Here is a 20,323-nt window from a genome sequence, read left to right as displayed (position 1 = left end):
TGAGGAGCTATTAGCGAGTTACATCAAGGACCCCAACCAACCGGTTCTGCGTTTCTGATATAAAAACGTTAATCTACGTAAATCATGGACGCTTAATTGCAATTGACGTACGTCCGCTTATGGAATGTAGCTCTTAAGGTGTATTTTTTGTGAAAACTAATGTTTAAATAAATTCAAAAACAAACGTCAATTAGAGACAACCGATTGCTAAAAGGAGGAAAACATTTTCGAAAAATGACTGTTATTAAGAGCAGGGACCAAATTTTTAGATTTCTCTGACGGTAAAAGTTTCAGTCGCTCGATTTATTTGTCTGATATGGCTCTCTCTTTACTCTCGTTCTTAAGCAACATGATGTGGATGAATGTTGTTTATCACATTCTCAAATTGATCTTCCATTGTTTAAACTTTACATCTCGTTATATCTTTTCCGTGATTAACGAAGATCGTTGTCAGCGGATCCTTCCGCCAATCACGAATCCTTTGCTTTTGGAGTCGGCCTCAACTCTAGCGTCTAAAATTAGATCCGGACAAGTAAGAACGTATTTATACTATTTTATAAGGACAATTTTAATACCTTATTATGTATTGTCACTCCTGCGTTAACCTAATTCTCGATTATACAACTCGTGGTAATCGTGAAAAAAAGGTCAAAGCTAGTTTTAAATCATACTAAATCGTGTTTACAATATAAGCAAAGTGAAGCCGAATAAGTAGTTTTATTTCAAATTCCTCATTGATAACATTAACATTGTCTTTATTTATTTTTATGGAAATAATTTATTGACGTTGAAAAAAATATTGCTTACCACGTAACTAGTTTGACCTAAACATTAACGGGTGTGATTCCAAAATTCAGGTGTTGTAATGGCTCTGTTCTTCGTTTTTCTCTTCCATTAAAACTTGTTGAGATTAACGGTAATAGTGTGTGTAGGGAGCTGTTGGCACGCGAGGAGTGAAAAGCTTGCCACCACCCTCCTGCGCAGTATAAACCGGCCACCTGAATTAATAATATAAAAAGTCACTAGATGTCTTGGCGCTAAGATTTTGCCTTGGGTATTAGCCCAGCTGATTATATAAGTTTTTTAGGTTTATAAACTTTTTTTGGTGTTATTTATATAATTAATTTTATATTAGGATTATTTATATTATAGCAACGACATCAAACTCTTAGTATTGATTGGATTTTATATTTTAAATTAAATTGTCAGTTAATACCTTTTTTAGTAAATGGGTTTGACGAATAACGCTAAAGAACCTAAAGTTTGAAATGACTTACCAAGAAAATAATTAACTAATGGAAGATATGTTCTGGCAAAAACGAACCGTATCAAATGTACAACAAGAGACTTAAGTTTATTAATTATATTTTAGTTGAAAAGCCAGGAGCTAATACAAGCCTTTATTAGTCGAATAAACGAAGTTCAACCTGCGATAAATGCTATAGTGGACGAACGTTTCAAATACGCTCTCGAAGAAGCTGAAAGAATCGACAAATTCATTGTTTCAGGAACGAAAAGCGCCGAAACTATTTTGGAAGATACTCCTTTCCTTGGAATACCTTTCACCATTAAAGATTCCATTGGCATCAAAGGTATCACTTATAGTTTTTGTTATTCATTTAAATGGTAACATAATAAAGCGTATGTTGTTACTTTTCTTAATAAAATAATGTCCAATCTTGCAGGTTTGTCATTCACGGCTGGAATTTACGCTCGGAAAGGTATAAAGGCCCGGGAAGATGCTGATATTACCGATTTGATGATAAAAGCTGGGGCCATTCCTCTGGCAGTGACCAACACTAGTGAGATCTGCATGTGGTGGGAATCGTACAATACTATTTACGGAAGAAGCAGAAACCCGTATGACACGACCAGGACAGTCGGAGGAAGCAGTGGTATGTCCCGTATTAATCACTCCTCATTAAAAACTATTAAAAAATACTGATCTCCAAATTGGAAAACGCGACGACTTTTTCTCACTGAAATGTTACTTCGGTTCCGATAATGAACAATGAAAAGAGTGGCGGTTCCGAATATCCCGAAAGGCTTACCCTCGAAAAAAGAATTTTTTTGATTTCTTTAATTTATGTTTATTTAAATTAAATTAAAATAATGTTGCTTCATTCGCTGTTTTTGCAATAAACTGACTGCGCATAGGTTGGTATCACGATGTTAAACGTCGTTTATATGATATGTCATCTTAGTTTGTTGAGACTTCGTCGTAAACCTTTTCTTAAGGACTACGTAATTAAATGATTACAAAAGTGACGTAGGGAAACTATGTAGCAAAATCTGCTCCAACTAAGGAAAGGACGAAACAGTGGCAGAATTATGTTCAACATGAGAAAAATCTTGGCGCAGGCGTGCTATGCCAAAATATGAGCTCCAGTGTTAAGGTACAGTTTGAGGTACAGATCCTGCCACATATTTCCCCCATGTGCCTTCTCTTGCCCTTTTATAATAGGCTTTATAAATTTAAAATATGTAACTTTTCCTAACCTGTAAAATATGTTTATATGTTTATAATTTCTAGCTCGATTTTACGTAATCATTTCAAAATAATTGAACATACTAAAGAAAGAGTGAAATAAATATGAGATACCTGATAAATGTTCTTATGTGTTTAACCAATTTGAGACCATAAAATATTTAAAAAAAACTATATTAAAATACTAATCAGGTTTTATTAATTTGTTATTCCTTGTAATTTAATTTAGGAGGTGAAGCCGGCTTGGTAGCGGCGGGTGGTTCTGTTATAGGACTGGGAAGTGACCTTGGTGGAAGCATTCGATTGCCAGCCTTTTTCTGCGGGGTGTTTGGCCACAAAGGCAGTAGTGGTAAGAATATTCTTAGACTTCTAAATCGATTAAAAAAGGTTGTAAGGTAGCTCTTACAATTCGTGAAAATTTCAAAACATCGGTGAAAATATGAATTCATTGTTGAAAATGACAAATTGATGAACAGTAGCGTAGCAATAGTGGTGTGCTTCAGTCGATAAAATGTTTTTATTTGTATTGTTTTTGTATTTCATTTTATTAATCGTTAATCTGGTATTCTTAATCGTATTTTTCTTTGTATTAGTCTTATTATTTTGTAGTATTAGAAATTCTACTGCTAGTATTGTATAAAAATTACGCACATTTTACTTTTCCGCCATATAGTAATGTTCAAACACCTTTGTCCAAATAGCAGGGTCGTGAACCCTGCTTCACTACAAAAAGCGACAAATACAGGAAAAAAATGTTCGATAACGTTTGGGGTTTTAGCTACTCGTGCACAATAGACTAAGACAGTGAGTTGTCATTAATATCATTAAAGCTGTTATTTAAATAATATTTAACGTATATTTATCTATTTTTTAAATTTTCGATTTCAAGGGGGCCCGGGACCCGCAGGGCCCCCGTAAAAAATATCACTATTTCCAAGTCTGGCCCTGAGTATATAGATTTGGGATATTGGTGATAGCCCTGTTATTTTTAGTACTTAAAGCAAGTGTCGGCTCTAGGTGAAGTAGCTCTTTTTTCAACAGATGTCGCTAACGTCGAAATCAAAACAAGATGCTGAAGCTACATTTTGACCCAAAAGGCGGGACATAAAAGTATGCTTCGCGTTGATTGGCTCATTTGTAAATTGGTCAATAACTTCCATTAAAGTAATTGTTTACAATATATTTTACATGGGATATATAATTTAGGTTAAAGTTCACTAAGTAGAGTAAAAGTGGTCTAAATATAATACTCTATAATGGCTCTCTGACGGCGTTATTGTTTCGCTATTTTGAATTTTAGCTTCCGTTCCCATTAATAGATGGCTCCACGTTCTCCACGAAAGTCATTTTTTTCGAAGATTCATGGCCATCTCTAATAACCGGGGCCTTTTAAAAAATACAGGTGGCAATGATAGAGCTGACATTTGCTTTAACAACGATCTCATGGCTAGAAGCAAATGGAAAAATCACCACTCTATATATAGAAAAATTTTAAGTTTTTGCTCTAGTTTGAAAAGTTGTTGCGCCCGAAGGAAGTGATTCCCATGGGAATCCTTAACAAAAATGTGTATTAAAGTTAAACGTTGTATTTTCAGCGTAGAATGGTAACGTCGAATTTATATTGAACCCAAAAAGTTCTAAAATAGTACGCGAGCTTGTAGTCCAATAGTTGCTTAAATAAATCATCTTCAAGGAAATCGCCAAGAAGTAATATTTCCGAGAGCCAGGACCTGGAAGTTTTCGTTTATATAGTGCTTGTTGAAATAATGGAAACTGTTCAGTGCTACGTTATGCAACAAGTGTTTCCTTTTAACCAGGGCTGCGTTCAATAACTCTCAACGAAGTATTTGAAAAATTATTTTCGTAGAGACCGTTGCTAACGTGACGTAGGATCTTGGTGAACGCTTTTAACCGTTGTTGTTAATTTTGTTGCGTCGTCTGCAGCTAGCCTTCCTCCGTGCTGCGACTTCACGTGACCGTTGAGCAACGGCAAAACCTGCTCTTACAGCCGTTGATTCCGTTGCTCAACAAACGGGCTACGTGACGTCAAAACTGGAAGTCAAAAAAACCTGTTCATTAAAAAACCGCTGACCGTTGAGCTCACCGCTGAGCTTTTTTAGAGTTACTGAACGCAGCCCAGGTAGCTTTGTTTTTGACATATTAAGGCTTAGCAAAACACGGTGCTCTGTTTCCAGGTGAAATGTTTCCACTATTTCAACAAACCCTATATAAACAGTAACTTGCAGGTCCTGGCTATCGGAATTATTACTTATTTACGATTTCCTTGAAGATGTTTTATTTAAATACCTATAATAAATATATGTTAAGTACAATAAAATATAGCAAACACTAATGCAGAATCTGTCAGTACCGTAAAGGAAAATAATATACGCCGAAACAGATTTTGACAAAGACAAGATGTCACGTTCTCATTTTCATGGGTAGACCAATTTCAAATAGTTCTTCAATTAACATAAACCTGACACATACTACATGAAACGTGTGAACATTGTTTGTAGAACTTGGCAAAAACGTGGCAAGCTAACACTTAAATATATTTCTGTGTTCTGACTTTATACTTAAAAAGATAGCCTAGAATTACCATACAAATTGCGACATATTTTTAACGGACAAATCTAGGATCGAAATATTATTAATTTATTTTTATAGTTGCAATTTATCTAAAATTGAATAATTTATAATTATAATTTATATTAAATTAATGCCCTATTTCAAAAGTCAAAAATTGGTTATTTTAGTGAAACCATAATCTGAATTGAAGTTTATTTAAATGAATTGTCGTCTTTGAAAGTCTAATCCCTATTGTTGATCTTTAACGTGCAAAATAATCATTTTCAATTTGTATTTTAAAGGTATCGTTAGTACAAAAGGTCACATACCTTTGCTCAGAGGAGAAAATTTGAATTATGTGTCATTGGGACCTATTTGTCGTCACGCCACAGATCTCAAACCAACCTTGAAAATTTTAGCTGGCAAAAATTCCAACATGTTAAAATTGGACACCAAAGTAGGTTAATGTATAGTAATTATACTTTTGTATCTTGTTATAAATATTTATTTATAACGTATTCGAAGAACAATTTCGAAATGAAAAGCTATTTAGACATAATAATATTACTCAGGTACACTAATTACCGAGGCATCACCATAGGCCCTAGTCAGCTTACATATTAAATTGCAAACACGGTTTTAATTCGGTCTTTATTTATGACCTCTTTCATTGAATATTTTTTTGCAAATGCCTCGCGTCGTTTAGTAAATTGTACTTACTAAAAAATAACGGGATATATTTTAAAAGGTGGATATGTCTAAAGTGAAAGTTTTCTATTCGATGGATGAAATCAACCACCCTACAATTACACCTATTTCATTGGAAGTGAAACACGTCTTAAGCAAGGTTAGTTTTATCGACGATAGTATATTGAAACGTAATAAAGAAGTGCAAGTATTAGTCAATGAGATTTTTTCCACTCTAAATTCACACCCCAGTTACATTGAGTGTATTTTGTAACTAACGTTTTACTATCGCATCTTTTTATATGCACTCTTTAGTTTTCTCTAACAAGAAACTTTTCAATCGACAGGTCGTGCGACATTTTCAACGTGAATATGGCACAAAAGCGCGGCTACTTCCGTTGAGAGAAATGAAATTCGCATTTGAAATTTTTGATAATATAATGGCAACATCTAGAGAATTTTCTGTTGGCCAAGAAATGACTCAAGGAAAGAGCCAACTTTACCCTATTTGGGAACTAATTAAATGGTGTTTCCAGTTTTCTAAACACACTCTACCAGCAATTGCTCTTGCTGTAATGGAACAGTTTCGTTTGAGAGAAGAAACGCCGTCGACTAAGCGCATGAAGAGCAGGCGGGATGTCTTACTTCAAAAGATTCGAGACACGTTGAAAGACGACGGTGTCCTCATTTTCCATTCTCATCCAGAGCCAGCTCCCAACCACAACCACCCATTGGTTAAGCCTTTTAACTTCGCCTACACGGGAATATTTAATGTACTTGGTTTACCGGTAACTCAGTGTCCCGTAGGTTTTAGTAAAGATGGTTTGCCTCTAGGAGTTCAAGTAGTTGCCAATAAAAACCATGATCATTTAACTTTGGCGGTTGCCGTTGAACTTGAGAAAGCGTTTGGTGGTTGGATGCCACCGGGTCCAAAATGATAATGCAGAATATGAACTGATGAATCTTAACGGTGCCATCTCGTCTTACTTGGAATATGAATTAAATTAATTTGCAGATTCGATTTAAGAGTAGACGAGGATATGTGTTCAATTCGGGCTTTTCCTTTTTCATCAAAAAGGATAATCATCAAATTTAGTTAAATATTAATATCTGGCCCTGAGTGTGCGTGCTGATCGTAATTCACACAAAGATATACATAGCCAAAGATATATAGCCAAAGATCAACCTTATATTCAGAAAACACTGAAATGTGTTTTGTTTTTTCGTTTATTTAACTTGAAAATTCCGAGCTTTCATTTTATGGAGATACATGTAATGTACTTTTCAGAAGACCAACATTATTTTATATACGGTTACAGTTAACTTTACCTAAGCCTTAAAGTACCAGCTTTCATCTCAATTTAGTACTAGTTAAAATTGTCCCTTTATTTCATGCAAATTTGAAATTTAGAAATAAAAAATAATCACTATTTTGAAAATTGGGTTATAACTAATCACAACTTGAATTCTGTAATCCTCTGTTTTCTGGCTTTGAAAAACAATGTGATAAACCTTTAAATGAATATGAAAAGTTTTAAATTCCATAATTGAATGTTTAAATTTTTACCATGATATTTATCAATGAAATTATTTAATTACCAAATAATACATTTTTAAACATTTTGAATGCTGCATTTTGAGCAGTTCTAAGTCTTAGTTAACGTGAAAAAAGGAGTATTTTTTAACGTCAAAAATATTGCACTCACAATTGTCAGTGTAAAATCACATTGTTAAAATAAAACTAAGTTAAGCTTAATTTCAAAAGCCACTGTAAATAAATATCGAAAATATAATTTTAGGTTAACATTGTGAATTTTGAGCTTGAAGTATCTTTTATCAAATATGTTATTGTGAAAGTGACATTTTTTTGTAATTTATGAATTTCTTTGAATTTTAAATCTTATAATTATTTTTAAAGTTGCAAAAGTTGCAAAGATCAACATTCTTTGTGATAAAATTATTTGTTAACAGGTTAGAAAACAATGAATGAAGTCGAGCACTCCATAACACTATCTGCTACCCTTTATATGTTGTTGTAGCTGGCGTCATACAAAAAATAAAACTTTAAATATACTTAACATAGATTGTTTATTTATTTGAAACATAATTACACGTAATGGAAACCAGTGCGGAATGGACCAAGAAACAAATAAAAGAAAATGATAAACAAGTAAAAAGACGACCTCGGGGGAAAACCCGTTTAACCAGTGGGGTCGGAACTTGCAAACTCAACGCAGAAGGAGTAGTTCCGAGTTTTCATCTAGTGCAACAAGTTGGTATCAAACCCGGCTCCCCTTGCAGCGATGCGAAAGCGCTATCCACTCCAATTGTAAGTTGTTATCTGTGCGAACGTTATCCTAACTTTCCTTAAATCTCTTTGAAATGTCTTGCATAATTTGTGCTACAAAAACTGATAAACCCATAAGGCCTATGACAATGTACCAATACAACATTGCGGACATTGCAGAAGCGGCGGAGAGCTCTTGCGGGAACGTCCGTTGGGTAAATGGAGCAATCCAGTTGTGTTATATTTTCTAGCTCCAATGCGCTAGCGAAAACCAAACATTTATATTAACGTGCAGAAGCCATTGCACTATTTTGCACTGTCTTCGGGAGAATGTCAATGTTCAGAGTATTTTCAGTATTGTTCGCTATCTCCCCAGTAGCCAAAACTGTCGGCCGACTGCAATTTCTTTCCATCGGATCAACTGTCGGGCTAGATAGTTGACCTGGCAGTTACTATATCCATTCGTTATTCATGGTCCAAATTTAGTGAGCTTAAATACGGGCCGACTTAAATTTTTCTAGTTAATGTATCTAAAAAAATTGCGTAATTTTTTATCTTTTCTCTTTCCTTTCAAAATAAAATTTCTAAAATATATCTTTTCAACTTCCTTTCCATTCGAAATTGCTTAAATGTCTTTTATCTTTCCTCTTAATTTTTTAATTTTCTGTCTTTTCCATTTCCCTCTAAAAAATATTTATAAAATGTCTTTTCCCCTTCCCTTTAATCAAATTGCTTAATTTTATGTATTTTCTTTTTCCCTTCAGAGTTTGTTTTTATATTCATGGGTTGGATCTTTAATGAACAAACAACTTAACAATCAATTGGTTTATTTTCCAAACGACCCATAATAGCCAAATTTAGGCCTCGGCGGGAAACAAGAATCAGACGCATGTTGAAATAATAATAATAATAATAATTTTGTTTGCTCGAAGACCTATTGGTGCGAGTTATTTGTAAGTTTTTTATTTCTTCAAATTTGTTTAGGGTTTATCTATTTTATCCCTTTTAATTATCGACTAATCTACTTATTCGCGTATTTTATCACAGTCCATAGGTGGTTTCTTCTAACTTAACTTTTCGAAATAATTATTCCATTTACAGAATGCAAAGTACCACAAAGTAAATATATATTTATATTGGTAAAAACCAGAATGTTAGGGTTAATTGCATAACGAAGTCGTACACTGTCAGAGATAAATTTTAGATAAATTAGGTCAGAATTTATATACTGGTTCACTTGGGTTCTGATTTTATCATTCGATACCGCTGTTAGTATCTTCATAACGCCCGGAGATAGTGACCAACGGCCAAAAACAAAACAAATATTTTGGCGACTGTCACACCGTTGACGCCAGCTTTCCAACACTACAGAGGAGCGACCACTCCCCCTTCTTGTGGGAGTAATGATGATTCATGTACCACCAGTGACAGACACATCCCGCTGAAGAGCGGGAGTCAACGCAAAGCAAAGGCACCATAACGTGAATAACAGCAGCCCAACACCATTGAGCTGTAGCCGATTAAACTATATCCTTGAAACTTCTTTATCTGTCCAATGAGTGGACCACCAACGCCACGTGGTATTAACAAATAACTATATACATTTGTTATTATATATGGCAGTTCCCGCTTTGTAGTGGCGATTTCTTCGACCTGGTAGTTCTTGTTTCTATAAGTATTACGTGAAATCTAGTTCGTGCTCCTAAGCTGCTTCAGTTGGTTTTTGGAAAATTCACAGGTTACTTAAGAAATGAAAATATTTCACGGCGGGAGGGACTCAAGCACCATATGCAACATTGTTCCCTTCAAAACAAAATAGGTAAATTTCCTGTTTTTATATTTCTATTTAAAAAATTCTTAATTTTACATTCACATGGACACGAGAAAAGTAAATCTCTATTTAAGTTTAATATTTTTATGATGTACCGCATTTACAGCTAAAGTGTTAGTCCCGCAGACCGCTTCCAGAGACTAGCTAAAGTATTAAAAATATATAACTTAAATAAAGACGAAATAATAACAATATTATTGTAACCAAGATTGGGATTAATATCGGAGGCAATTGCTGCAAACCGTCCACTTACTAAAGCTAAACAAGAATGTTATAATTTAGTTAATAAAGTTTTGCTAAAACTTTAATTATTTATTGTGTAGTTTCATATTTTAAGCGTAGATGAAGTCAAGCTAGACCGAAAGAAGAAATAAGTTTAGGTTAGCCTAGTCAAAGTTTTGAATTTTTTAAGAAACTCTTTAATTCCACAGGAAATGCAAGTTGTTTCGATAACCGTACAATTATATTATCATACAAAAGTGTTATTTTCCTTTACGCTTCTGCTTTATTATTTAAATTCATTGATGTTGTCTTAGATTTACACGGAACACAATTAAATAAAATTATATGTTAAATTTATATAAAGCCAGCTATTTATTGTCCGTTAAATATAAGTGCCAAGGATTTTTCCAATACACATTTATGTGGCGAAGACAAAACGCCAATATTTTAATTTAGAAATTTTACCAAAATGTATTACGACGAAGTGAGTGAGTCACTTCTTGGGTTTGGGTTTTTCGAATTTTTCCAGTCACTTTTAGTTGTGCAATCAATGGCACCATGAAGGGAAAACCTAGATTCATCTACCAAAAACCAACAAAGAATTTTTCTATAAGATGTAAGTTTCGAAGGCGACGTCTCGCCATACTTTTTACTTTTCTCCGATCTGGTTACCCCGGAACTTGGTTTCTGCCCTCTCTCCGGTCTCTCAGTCGAGTCCGTCTTTTTTTTCTCTCCTTCTTTTCTTGGTCCTCCGATTTACCCTTTTTGAGTCATGCCCTTTATGTTTTCAAAACTCCTCGGCCAATCAAAAAGTAAGAAGCTTTTTCCTGTGATAGAAGTTAAACCCGAATGTCGGCGTCAATACCAGGATGACAGTAGGTCGCGCTTCGATTTCTTTCCCAGGGAACGGCAATCCGTTTGCACATTAATAACCCACCAAAAATATGCACTTGACAGGTTTTATGACAATAAACTTACAATACCTTGACATTTCTACGGGAAAATAATTTTAATGAGGTTCAATGGTAACGTCTGGAATTTCGGAGAAAAGGTGGGGCAATTAGGAATTTTAGGAGCCTCGGCCGGTTAAGTCAAAGGGCAAGGGGTCGAGTAGAACGCGGCCGCTATCCTACCACGACCCCTTTCGTCCCGAAGCTTGGGGCTATAACGTCGCCTGGGAGCGCTACACAAAATATCTAAAAAAAAAGACGTTTACCGCGCGTCCAGCGCACGGTTCGAAATCTTTCCCTTCTCAAAACTTTGGCCTAAAACCTTTTAGTGTGCTAGATGTGACAGTTAAAAGAAATTCTGGGAACTAGTCGCCGTTTTTGTGTTACAATTCATAAGGTACATTCCTTTGTGTTCGCAAAATTAAACAGAATGTGAAATTGTGAGTTCACACTAATAACTTACTGTCAAAAACATAGTAGGTTTTGTTGTTTAAATTAATTAACGTTGAAGAAGTAAACAATATCAACAACGTTTGGGGAAACTAAAATATACTTATTTATTAAATGGAACCGATACTCGGTACTTCAGCTGGTAGGTCTTCAAGGCGAAGTTATTGTTATTGTTAAGTGGGGTGGCAAGCCAAGCACTTCGACCTGAGGTCCATTGTGCATCCCCAATCCAGATGACTTAAATAAGTCCTATTTCTGACACAAAGCTTAATATCTGCCTGGCCGTGATGTTAGAGACGTCATGCGTCTCCAACCGGTGCATACCCAAATGCTCAAACTTCTGGGCCGCATAGTAATCGCAGCTACAGAGTACATGTGAGGTTGTTTCCTCCTCAGCTAGACAAGCTCTGCAAATCGGGTCATCGCTGACCCCAATAAGAGTTAAATGTCTGTTTAGATGGCAATGGCAATAATACCTCTAGAAAGCGAGAGTAGTTCTCTGGCTCTTTCCTTAGAAGGGCCAAGAGTAAACTCTTTGGCCTGCCTTTGACCCTCCATCTCAAACCATGGTCTGAGTTGACGATCTGATATAAACTTGGAGATCAGGCCGCGTACAAGTCCCCGGGGGATGGGGAGAGCAGGTTCCGGCCCAAAGAACTCAGCCCTCGCACCTTCCTTGGCCAATGCGTCGGCCCTTTCGTTCCCAAAATGCCCCTTATGCCCAGGCACCCAATAAAGTAGAACTTTATTGTGCAACCCAAGAGCACAGAGGAGATCTAAGCAGCTAGAAACCAGTTTAGAAAAAATATTATACTGGCTGAGAGCTCTAAGAGCGGCCTGGCTATCTATATAAATCTGGATAACCTTCCCATGATACCCCTGATGTAAACAATAAGCAACAGAGGAGCAGATAGCAAAGATTTGTGCATGGAGTACACTAGTGTGTATCGCTAGGCTTTCATAAAAGCCAAAATTATTAGTAAGGCTATACATCCCCACACCAGTGCCACAGCCCTTGTAGCCTAATGCAGCTGGCCCAGCAGTTGTGATTATAGTGTTGGCCAAAGGTGTTGGTGAACCAGCAACTGAACAATCGAAATGTCCTATTTGGCCAGCAGCTGGTTTACGAATCGGGGCCCTTTCCGTTTTTAAAAAAACCAGCATGTGGCCAACTTTAGGTTTTTTTGCCATATTAAAGATTTATAGTTACCAACACCAAAGTTAACACTGTCCCAACAATTCCACCCTCTCGCCAACTACAAAACCACCCCCTCGCCAACTACAAAACCACCCCCTCGCCAACTACAAAACCACCCCCTCGCCAACTACAAAACCACCCCCTCGCCAACTACAAAACCACCCCCTCGCCAACTTTAAAACCACCCCCTCGCCAACTTTAAAACCACCCTTTCGCCAACTAAATGTAGTCACTTAACCAGCACAATACCTTACCTAATTCCCCAAATTTTAATTTAATTATTCGGTATAATGAATAACAAAATATTAAAATTCATTTTTTATTCGATATAAAAACAGTAATTTTTGGCACAGCAATTTCAAATATATACAATCGTCTCCAAAAAAAAGAGATTCGTCAAATAGGTAATTTGTAATTAACAGTTTTTCTACTCGTCTGATAATTCAGCTTCTGGTTTATCAACGCTTGCGTCTCTAGCTTCTTGGCTACTCTTTTTCTTTCTTTGCTCTCTTCCTCCTTCTCTGTCCCCTGAGTATCTGATCCACTTCTTCATAACTGTTTCAATATCATAAATTCTTGACCCTTTAACGTTACGTTGAACAGCTTCTGTAAATACATAAAGTTTTCAAACTCGTGAGAAAACTACATAGCAAGAATACAGTTTTTTTTAAAGAAAAATATAATTTACCTATTATGACATTTTTCGTTTTTAAAACTTGAAATGCGTGTTTTCCATTCAAGCCAATCCAGTTGAACTTTAAAATCAAAGAATGCGAAAATACTCTCTTCAATATTCCACGGCATGTATCACCAATTTTGCGACCACCGATAGCTGATAACTTTCTCACCTAACAATGAATAAATCGTCAATTTAAAACAGATTTTTATCCAAGCCCCATTGCAAAAATAGAAAATCACGGGGCTGCGTTTTTGTATACCCTGTTTAAACTGGACTATTAACTTACCACTCTTTTTCTGATATCCTCATCATCCAGAAACATCTCCAACTTTTTCAAATCTTGAATGCTTTCAAGAGGTAGGCTTGGTGAACCATCAATTTCCGTATCGTCCAGGGTATAATTAGCCAATTGCTCTTGCGAGTTTATGATTTTATCCAATTTCACGTGTATGTCAGATAGCATTAACATTACAGATTTTTCGTATTTATCTAAAAATTAAGAAAGTTAAGTATTGTATATGAAAATTTAGTTTTCCTTTAAACTGTTAGACTACTTATGCGAAAAGTAGTTAATTAAAAAAATTTAATCTTAAAATTTTTTAACATCGTTTCTGCACTTATTTTTCAGTAGGTTATTTTACCATTTCACTATACCTTTAAATATACCATTGGAAAGGCTTGAATGGTGCTGCCTAGATAGAGATTGTTGATATTTATCCACACTTCCCGTTTCTTGAAAATAAACTATATAAGACAGTAAACCGAACAACTACGTAGTTGGCCTATAAAATAAAAACAATCAGTAAAAACTAATGTTACCTTCCATATAGCGATTTTGGTGGTTTCCGATTGAAGAATATTCAGATCCAAAAGAATGTTGCATAAATGTTTCGTCTCTTATTTGTGGCCGTATTGTAGAAAATTCAGAGTTGATGGAGTTTGGACTGGAGTTAACTTCCTCTACGGGTTGATTTGTAGAAAATGAACGGCGATAACTTGAATCAGAATTCTCCTTTCTATGTTGTGGAATAGGACTTGGTGAAAATTGAGAGCAATGAGAGCTTTGACTTCTTGAAGTTTCCTTCCTACCATGTGAAATGCTACTTGACGTAGATCGTGACTTTGTTTTCTTGTTTGGTTTAACAATTGATCGAGATTGTTGACTAGCGATTCCTGATTTTTCCAATTGAGGGCTTTTACTGGTTTTGTCAAACGTTTTCTTTGAGAGTAAAGCGCTAGATCCTTCCTTGGTGTTAAGTTGGTTTTCCAAATGTTGGTTACTTTGATATACCGCTGATAAAACAGGTGTCTTGTCCATCGATTTTTTTGATGTAATTGTACTACGCTGTTCATTGGAATGTAATTGACTCGCATCTATTGCTGGTTGTGATTCATTGAGCATCAACGGTAAAGGCGGTGGTGAGGGTAATTTAACCATTTTACGATTTTTTCCACGTTTTGTTTTACCATTTTCATCTTCTACTCCAAAATTTGTAAGCCATTAGTTTACGAAAAATACTTTACAGGTTAATAAAATTACGATAATTACCAGAAGTAGAATCAGGGCCTGAAGAGATATCCATTTGTTTTTGCCGTTTATTTCTTCGTCCTCTTCCATATTCCTTTTCGCTGGCCAAGTCGGAGGTCAGTTCCGCATTTTTTAATTGCTCCCTGGCTCTTGTGTAAATCACTGCAATCACAGAAAAATGGTTCAGCATTATTGTTGTAGTTACAGAATCTAAAAATGTAGTCCTACTTGATTTATATAAAATCTTCCCACTGTAAATGGTCCAATGTTCGTCGTATGAAGCACACTTTGTAATTAAACTTGTTACTTCATTATGTAAAGACGATGGTGGCCAGTAGCATGAAGTTTCATCGGGACACCATTTTAATGGAACTACTTCAACAGTTCCTTCGTTTTCGAAACTAAACACTACAAACATCTGAAAAAAAAACAATACAAAATATCTAAACTTGAAAACTAAGGTTAAAAGGAAAATTATAGTTTTGTTCACTAGGGCTCCCACCAAAATCTGAAGAAAAATAACCAACTTTTCAAATTCTAACCGAATAAATTAAAATTTTCCAAATATTCCCATTCCATACTTTATTATTAATCAATTTTAAGTCAAAGTAAAATAGTCAATATAATTAGTTGACTAAATAAAAACTATTTTTATTTTATTTATTTAAAATCTATGAAGCATTGGAACAATTTTAACTAAAGAATTTTCATTGTTTTCGAAAATGAAACACTTGCTTTCTATTGAAGAGAGAGGATAAGTTTTAGCTAATTTTGAAATTTTACCAACAAAAAGGCCTAAAATAGAAGACCGAAGAGGGTAATCAAAAATATCAGCATAAGGTTTACACAAATTTCCAACAACCATTATGTCATTAATGCCAAACTGATAAATATGTCTAACCTTTATTACGTCACCAGAAGTCATTTTAAAGCAATTATCACCCGATTTAAGAGATATACAAAATGAAGTGGTTTGAATTTTCTTAAAAGATTTAGCATTTTTTGGTACTAGAGGGCTGTTATTTTTAAACGGTTTCTTTAGGACTAATTGGTTGATTTTTTCTTTACTTGGAAGCAGTTGGTTTTCATATACTCTTTTAAACAGTTGCTGAAGGGGCTTATTGGGAGATCGCATTTTCTTTTTAAGCTTTTGCAAATGATTTTCAAAAGGAAATGCACTAAAATTGTCTAACGGACCAAATGTTTTCACATCATGTGCTAGATGCGTTAAGGAATGAACATTGAGGACTACAAACTCTTTCCCATAAAAGTCTGGACTTGATAAAACAAATTTTTCTAAAAGTTGGCCAGCGAAGTTACACAGAGTTTTGCTAAAAACTGGTGATGCCAAAATGTAGATTGCGCAAAAAAGCAATCTAAAATGGTTAAGAACATCTTTAGATAGAATATCCTCGCCTAGGATTGGACCGGTGTACAACAAAAACTGCCGTAGCTCTGTGGCCTTCCACCTATCTATATATTTTAACGCTCTAGGTTTCCTAGCAAATTCACTTGGAATGTATTTTCTAATATTTTCCAGCTTGTTGGAGAATTCGGTTATCATCTGGCTGCTTAACCTTACTACAAATTTCCCTTTTTTAACCCAGGCTGTTAAAATTCTTCTCATAACCCCTAAGCACACCAGATGCATGTAGTCCAGGGGAAATTGTTTAACCATATCCATATCCAAATTTTCTAGAGGGGAAGGGGGTCCAATAAGGTGATGCTCTTCATTAATTTGATTTCGAAAAGATTCATTTGTCCGTAAAGTTACTGGCTCATCGGAATCTAGCTCTAAAAAAACTGTGCGACGGTTGTAATGAAAACCCTTAATGGTACATTTATCGCAAGAATGGTAACCAGTGTGCCCTTTAGCATTTTTTACGAAGGTCCTAGCTGGTGTGTCTAATATAAAAGGACCATCTGATCGGCAGTTAAATATTTTCCCACCGTATTGAAAACCATTACTGCACAAAGCTGTTAGTTCATTTAAAAAAGGCTCCAAGAATTCAGTTAAGGATGCAGGCTTGCTGTTTCCACAAAATATTCCCACCGGAAAAACCTCCCCAATTATCCCTTCCGAAAAACTATAAACTGAGGCCAAAATAGGCCAAAGGCATTTGTTTGAACTTTTAAATAGAGGCACCCCATCAATATTTATGGCAAAAGAAATATCGTCATCGTAATTAGGTCGCGAATTTAAAAAGTTTTTAATACCTTGGGTAAAACCAATATGCCAATATTCCCCACCTGCAATTAGTGTTATTCCTATAGCATCTCTTTGGGTATGCAAAAGTGTTCGCGAATCTTTCGGTAAGGTGTCATGTCCATGAACCCGTAGAATACATAACAAACTATTAAGCTTAACAGTGTCTATGTTATGGGTCAATGCCCAGCTCCTAATATCTTCGGAAATATCACGTACATCATGTTCCGACGAACTAGTATCGCTATAACTCGATAAATTGCTATTAATCCTCTCGATATTATCACTTGAACTATCAGTTATGTTCTCATCAGAATCACTGTTATTTAGACATTGTGCATCTAAGAAATGCATCCCATTTTGATTAATTTCAACCTGACCTGAATCGCAAATTGCCTCATCACTACAAGGGCCTAATACACCATCTTTATTTAAGTCAAAATCCACTACACCTCTAGCGTCTAATAAATCACATTCTTCTGACACTCGTTCCATAACGGTATTTAAATAATTGGTTCTTTTTCTTCGCTTTTGTCTATTACTTAAATCAGAAACGTCTCTATCATAGTTCATACCAACTCTCTTAACTTTACTATTAGCCATAATTAACTAATATTATGATTAAATTAGAGTAGCAAACAGTAAAAAAGGTTAATTACATTACCGTGTTAAATTATAGCACCAATCAATCAAGTAACCTAAATAGAGAAACAATAAGAATTCCATTTAAAATTCAGCCTAAAAGTAAGATAGTATATAAAATGAAAACTAATTATATATAAGACTTAAATATCTTTAAGGGAAATGTCCACTTCAATAGAATATAAACTAAATTAAAAGTGTTTGAATATACAAAAAATATTTAAAGTTAGGGAATTTAATATTGACTAAAACGTAAAAAAAGAACTGGACTTAACTCCGTATTCTTTTTTTAGTTTTTGAATGGGGGTGGATATCGTATCTCGTAACTATAGGAAATGGTGGATAACTCGTCGACAGCATAATTAAAAATTAAATTTATTTTCATTGAAATAGAAAACACTTGAAGTTCTTGATATTTTTGGGTATATTCAAACACGTTTATTTTAAAATCTATCGTTTTATTAAAATATTTGAGTATTTAAAATTACATAATTTTCCACAATATCTCAAACTCCCAAAATATTTAACTTACTACAAATTTAAAGTTAAAAAGTAGTAGTTTTCAATTAAATACTATAATATTTAACATTGAAAAATATATTTAGGCTTACCTTAATCATAGAACGGAAAATGGCGATGAACCCGAGGTCCACCTTTGTTCGGAGACGAGGTAAAAGAAACTGACCGCTTGAACGGTCCCAGCCACGAATCTCGCGTTACCACGAGGCTTTGGAATTTTTCCAAATTCCAAGAATTTTCTCGACCTTTGTTACTGGCACCCGCCCCCTCCCACTCTAGGTACAATGTACGCCTGTTGGCTAGGAATAAACCCCATCTGTATACATCAACTTTTTATAACTCTTAAAATGTTTTATTTATTTAAAACATTTATATTTTTTTAAGGCGGACAAAATATCTTTAAGTGCAGAGTTTTTTTAAAGTAATAAACAGGAATTACGAAAATAAATTGATATATTTAAGTAAAGTGCTGTTTTGGAGTCGGGTAGGAGTTGGTTTCCAATACTCCTTAAAATTGTTAGGATTATTTAAATTGGAAATTATTGTTCATTAATGTTTAGTTTATGCAGAATAAATATGAGGGTTCATAGTTTTTAGGTCGCTAAGATTGAAATTTGTCCCCAATAAATGCGTGTGTATCAAGTTGGGCGTTATTTGGTTTTGAAGTTGGCTTTAGGTTTCTTTTAGTCGGGCCTGAGTTGGCTTACGACTTTTAACCAACTACGACACCATACCGACCGCGCGACTACTAGCCAACACAAAACCAAATGGCTTGTGCTACAAGGGAGGGGGCCTTAGACAAATCGGTAAACCAGACGATCTCTCCTCTGGTACCGGGGTCAAGTTACTCCACTTGGTCTGATGATCATAGCGTACAGCCAGTACACAGCTCTGGGGCTTAGGCCCCAGGTCTTGCTAACTGTACTTCTAGTTCTCCAAAATAACATTTTACCCTTCTTGACTATATAGTCAAGGTGTGGCTTCCATGTTAGTTTTCTATCTAGGAAGACCCCGAGGTACTTCACCTCGGTACTCTCCAAATAAGGAAATACCCTCGAACATGCCTTTTATAATTTTACGAGTAAAAGGAACCATTACATCCTTAAACCGTTACCGGGAATTTGCCAGTAATGATGATAGCAATATCATCAGCGTAACCGAAACAGCGGCATCCTCCCCTGTTCAACCTCCGAACGAGTCCAGGCACCAAAGAAGGGGAGAGAGAACCCCCCTTTGTGGGCAGCCACGACTGGTAAAGACCATAAGGGAGTCACCCAGCAAGGAGGATGTCACTTTCCGGTCCGTCAACATAGATTTGATCCAAAGGCACAACTTGTCATTGATACCAAATCTTTTTGCAGCCTTCAGTATAACCGCACTGGAGACCTTATCAAAGGCTCCCTCTATATCAAGAAAAACCGCTAGCGCAATTTACTGGAACTCAATTGCCTTTTCCAGGCAGGTGCTGACACCATGCAGGGCGGTCTCAGTAGACCCTTGCTTGGGACCTTAGAGTCCGGAAAGTGTACATATAACATATGTGTCAGAGTGTCCTTACCAGACGTGGAAAAACTAGCATCTTTTAACCTAAGTGTGTTAAGATGCATAGTATTATCGTGTGCGAAAATTTTCATTAATTTAACCGTACTGGGAACATCTCTCTCTCTCTCTCTCTCTCTCTCGCTCTCGCAACCCGTGGCTCATACCATTACTCTTTCTCTTGCGCCCCCCTCCTTTGAAACTTACTAACAGCCGAATAATTTTTCAACGAAACTGCGCTATCTCTCTCGCTGGTGCCACATCTTTCGCTTATCGTTTTTTTTCTAATGCTACGGACGGACGGACGGACAAAACTTTCCCATAGAACTCGCTTCTAAGAGAGCTACGCTCACTCCACTCAATTAAACTCACTTTGAAATTTTAACCTCAGCTTTTGTCACTATTTGGGCGTCATTGCACTTTTAAAACTAATCACAACATCCACCCCTCCTCAAAAACGCACCCCGTAGGTTGTTACTTGTTTGAAATTTTTACCGGTAGGTGGCTATAGTAGTATGGTGTTTCT

General features: G+C 35.6%; 2 protein-coding genes across 4 annotated transcripts; one reads left to right on the top strand and one right to left on the bottom strand.

Annotated features, from left to right (window-relative positions):
* Nucleotides 1-316: 316 nt before the first annotated feature.
* On the top strand, nucleotides 317-6,803 carry LOC149940269 (fatty-acid amide hydrolase 2-A-like). The gene is made up of 7 exons (XM_090179202.1): nucleotides 317-532; nucleotides 1,373-1,592; nucleotides 1,686-1,895; nucleotides 2,718-2,837; nucleotides 5,362-5,516; nucleotides 5,585-5,631; nucleotides 6,201-6,803. Exons 1-7 carry the CDS (start codon nucleotides 317-319, stop codon nucleotides 6,682-6,684), a joined length of 1,452 nt encoding a protein of 483 aa, XP_090035328.1. The 3' UTR covers nucleotides 6,685-6,803.
* A 6,207-nt stretch (nucleotides 6,804-13,010) lies between these two features.
* Nucleotides 13,011-18,594, bottom strand: LOC149940268 (uncharacterized). 3 transcript variants are annotated; one of them, XM_090177929.1, is made up of 9 exons: nucleotides 18,351-18,594; nucleotides 17,762-17,795; nucleotides 15,120-15,309; nucleotides 14,913-15,053; nucleotides 14,183-14,842; nucleotides 14,018-14,107; nucleotides 13,650-13,852; nucleotides 13,373-13,532; nucleotides 13,011-13,290 (listed from the first exon to the last, which is right to left on the bottom strand). In XM_090177929.1, exons 3-9 carry the CDS (start codon nucleotides 15,307-15,309, stop codon nucleotides 13,112-13,114), a joined length of 1,623 nt encoding a protein of 540 aa, XP_090034055.1. In that variant the 5' UTR covers nucleotides 17,762-17,795; nucleotides 18,351-18,594; the 3' UTR covers nucleotides 13,011-13,111. The 3 variants fall into 3 exon arrangements, with proteins under 3 accessions (XP_090034055.1, XP_090034056.1, XP_090034057.1); XM_090177930.1 differs by having other exon boundaries at nucleotides 14,018-14,095; nucleotides 18,351-18,590; XM_090177931.1 differs by lacking the exon at nucleotides 14,018-14,107 and having other exon boundaries at nucleotides 18,351-18,591.
* Between the last annotated feature and the right edge of the window lie 1,729 nt (nucleotides 18,595-20,323).

Source organism: Leiobunum rupestre, chromosome 6 (assembly GCF_980474605.1).
Source record: "Leiobunum rupestre chromosome 6, qqLeiRupe1.1.hap1, whole genome shotgun sequence".
Lineage (NCBI taxonomy): Eukaryota > Metazoa > Arthropoda > Arachnida > Opiliones > Sclerosomatidae > Leiobunum > Leiobunum rupestre.
Note: the sequence above shows the minus strand (reverse complement) of the source record. Positions and strands in the feature narration are given on the sequence as shown.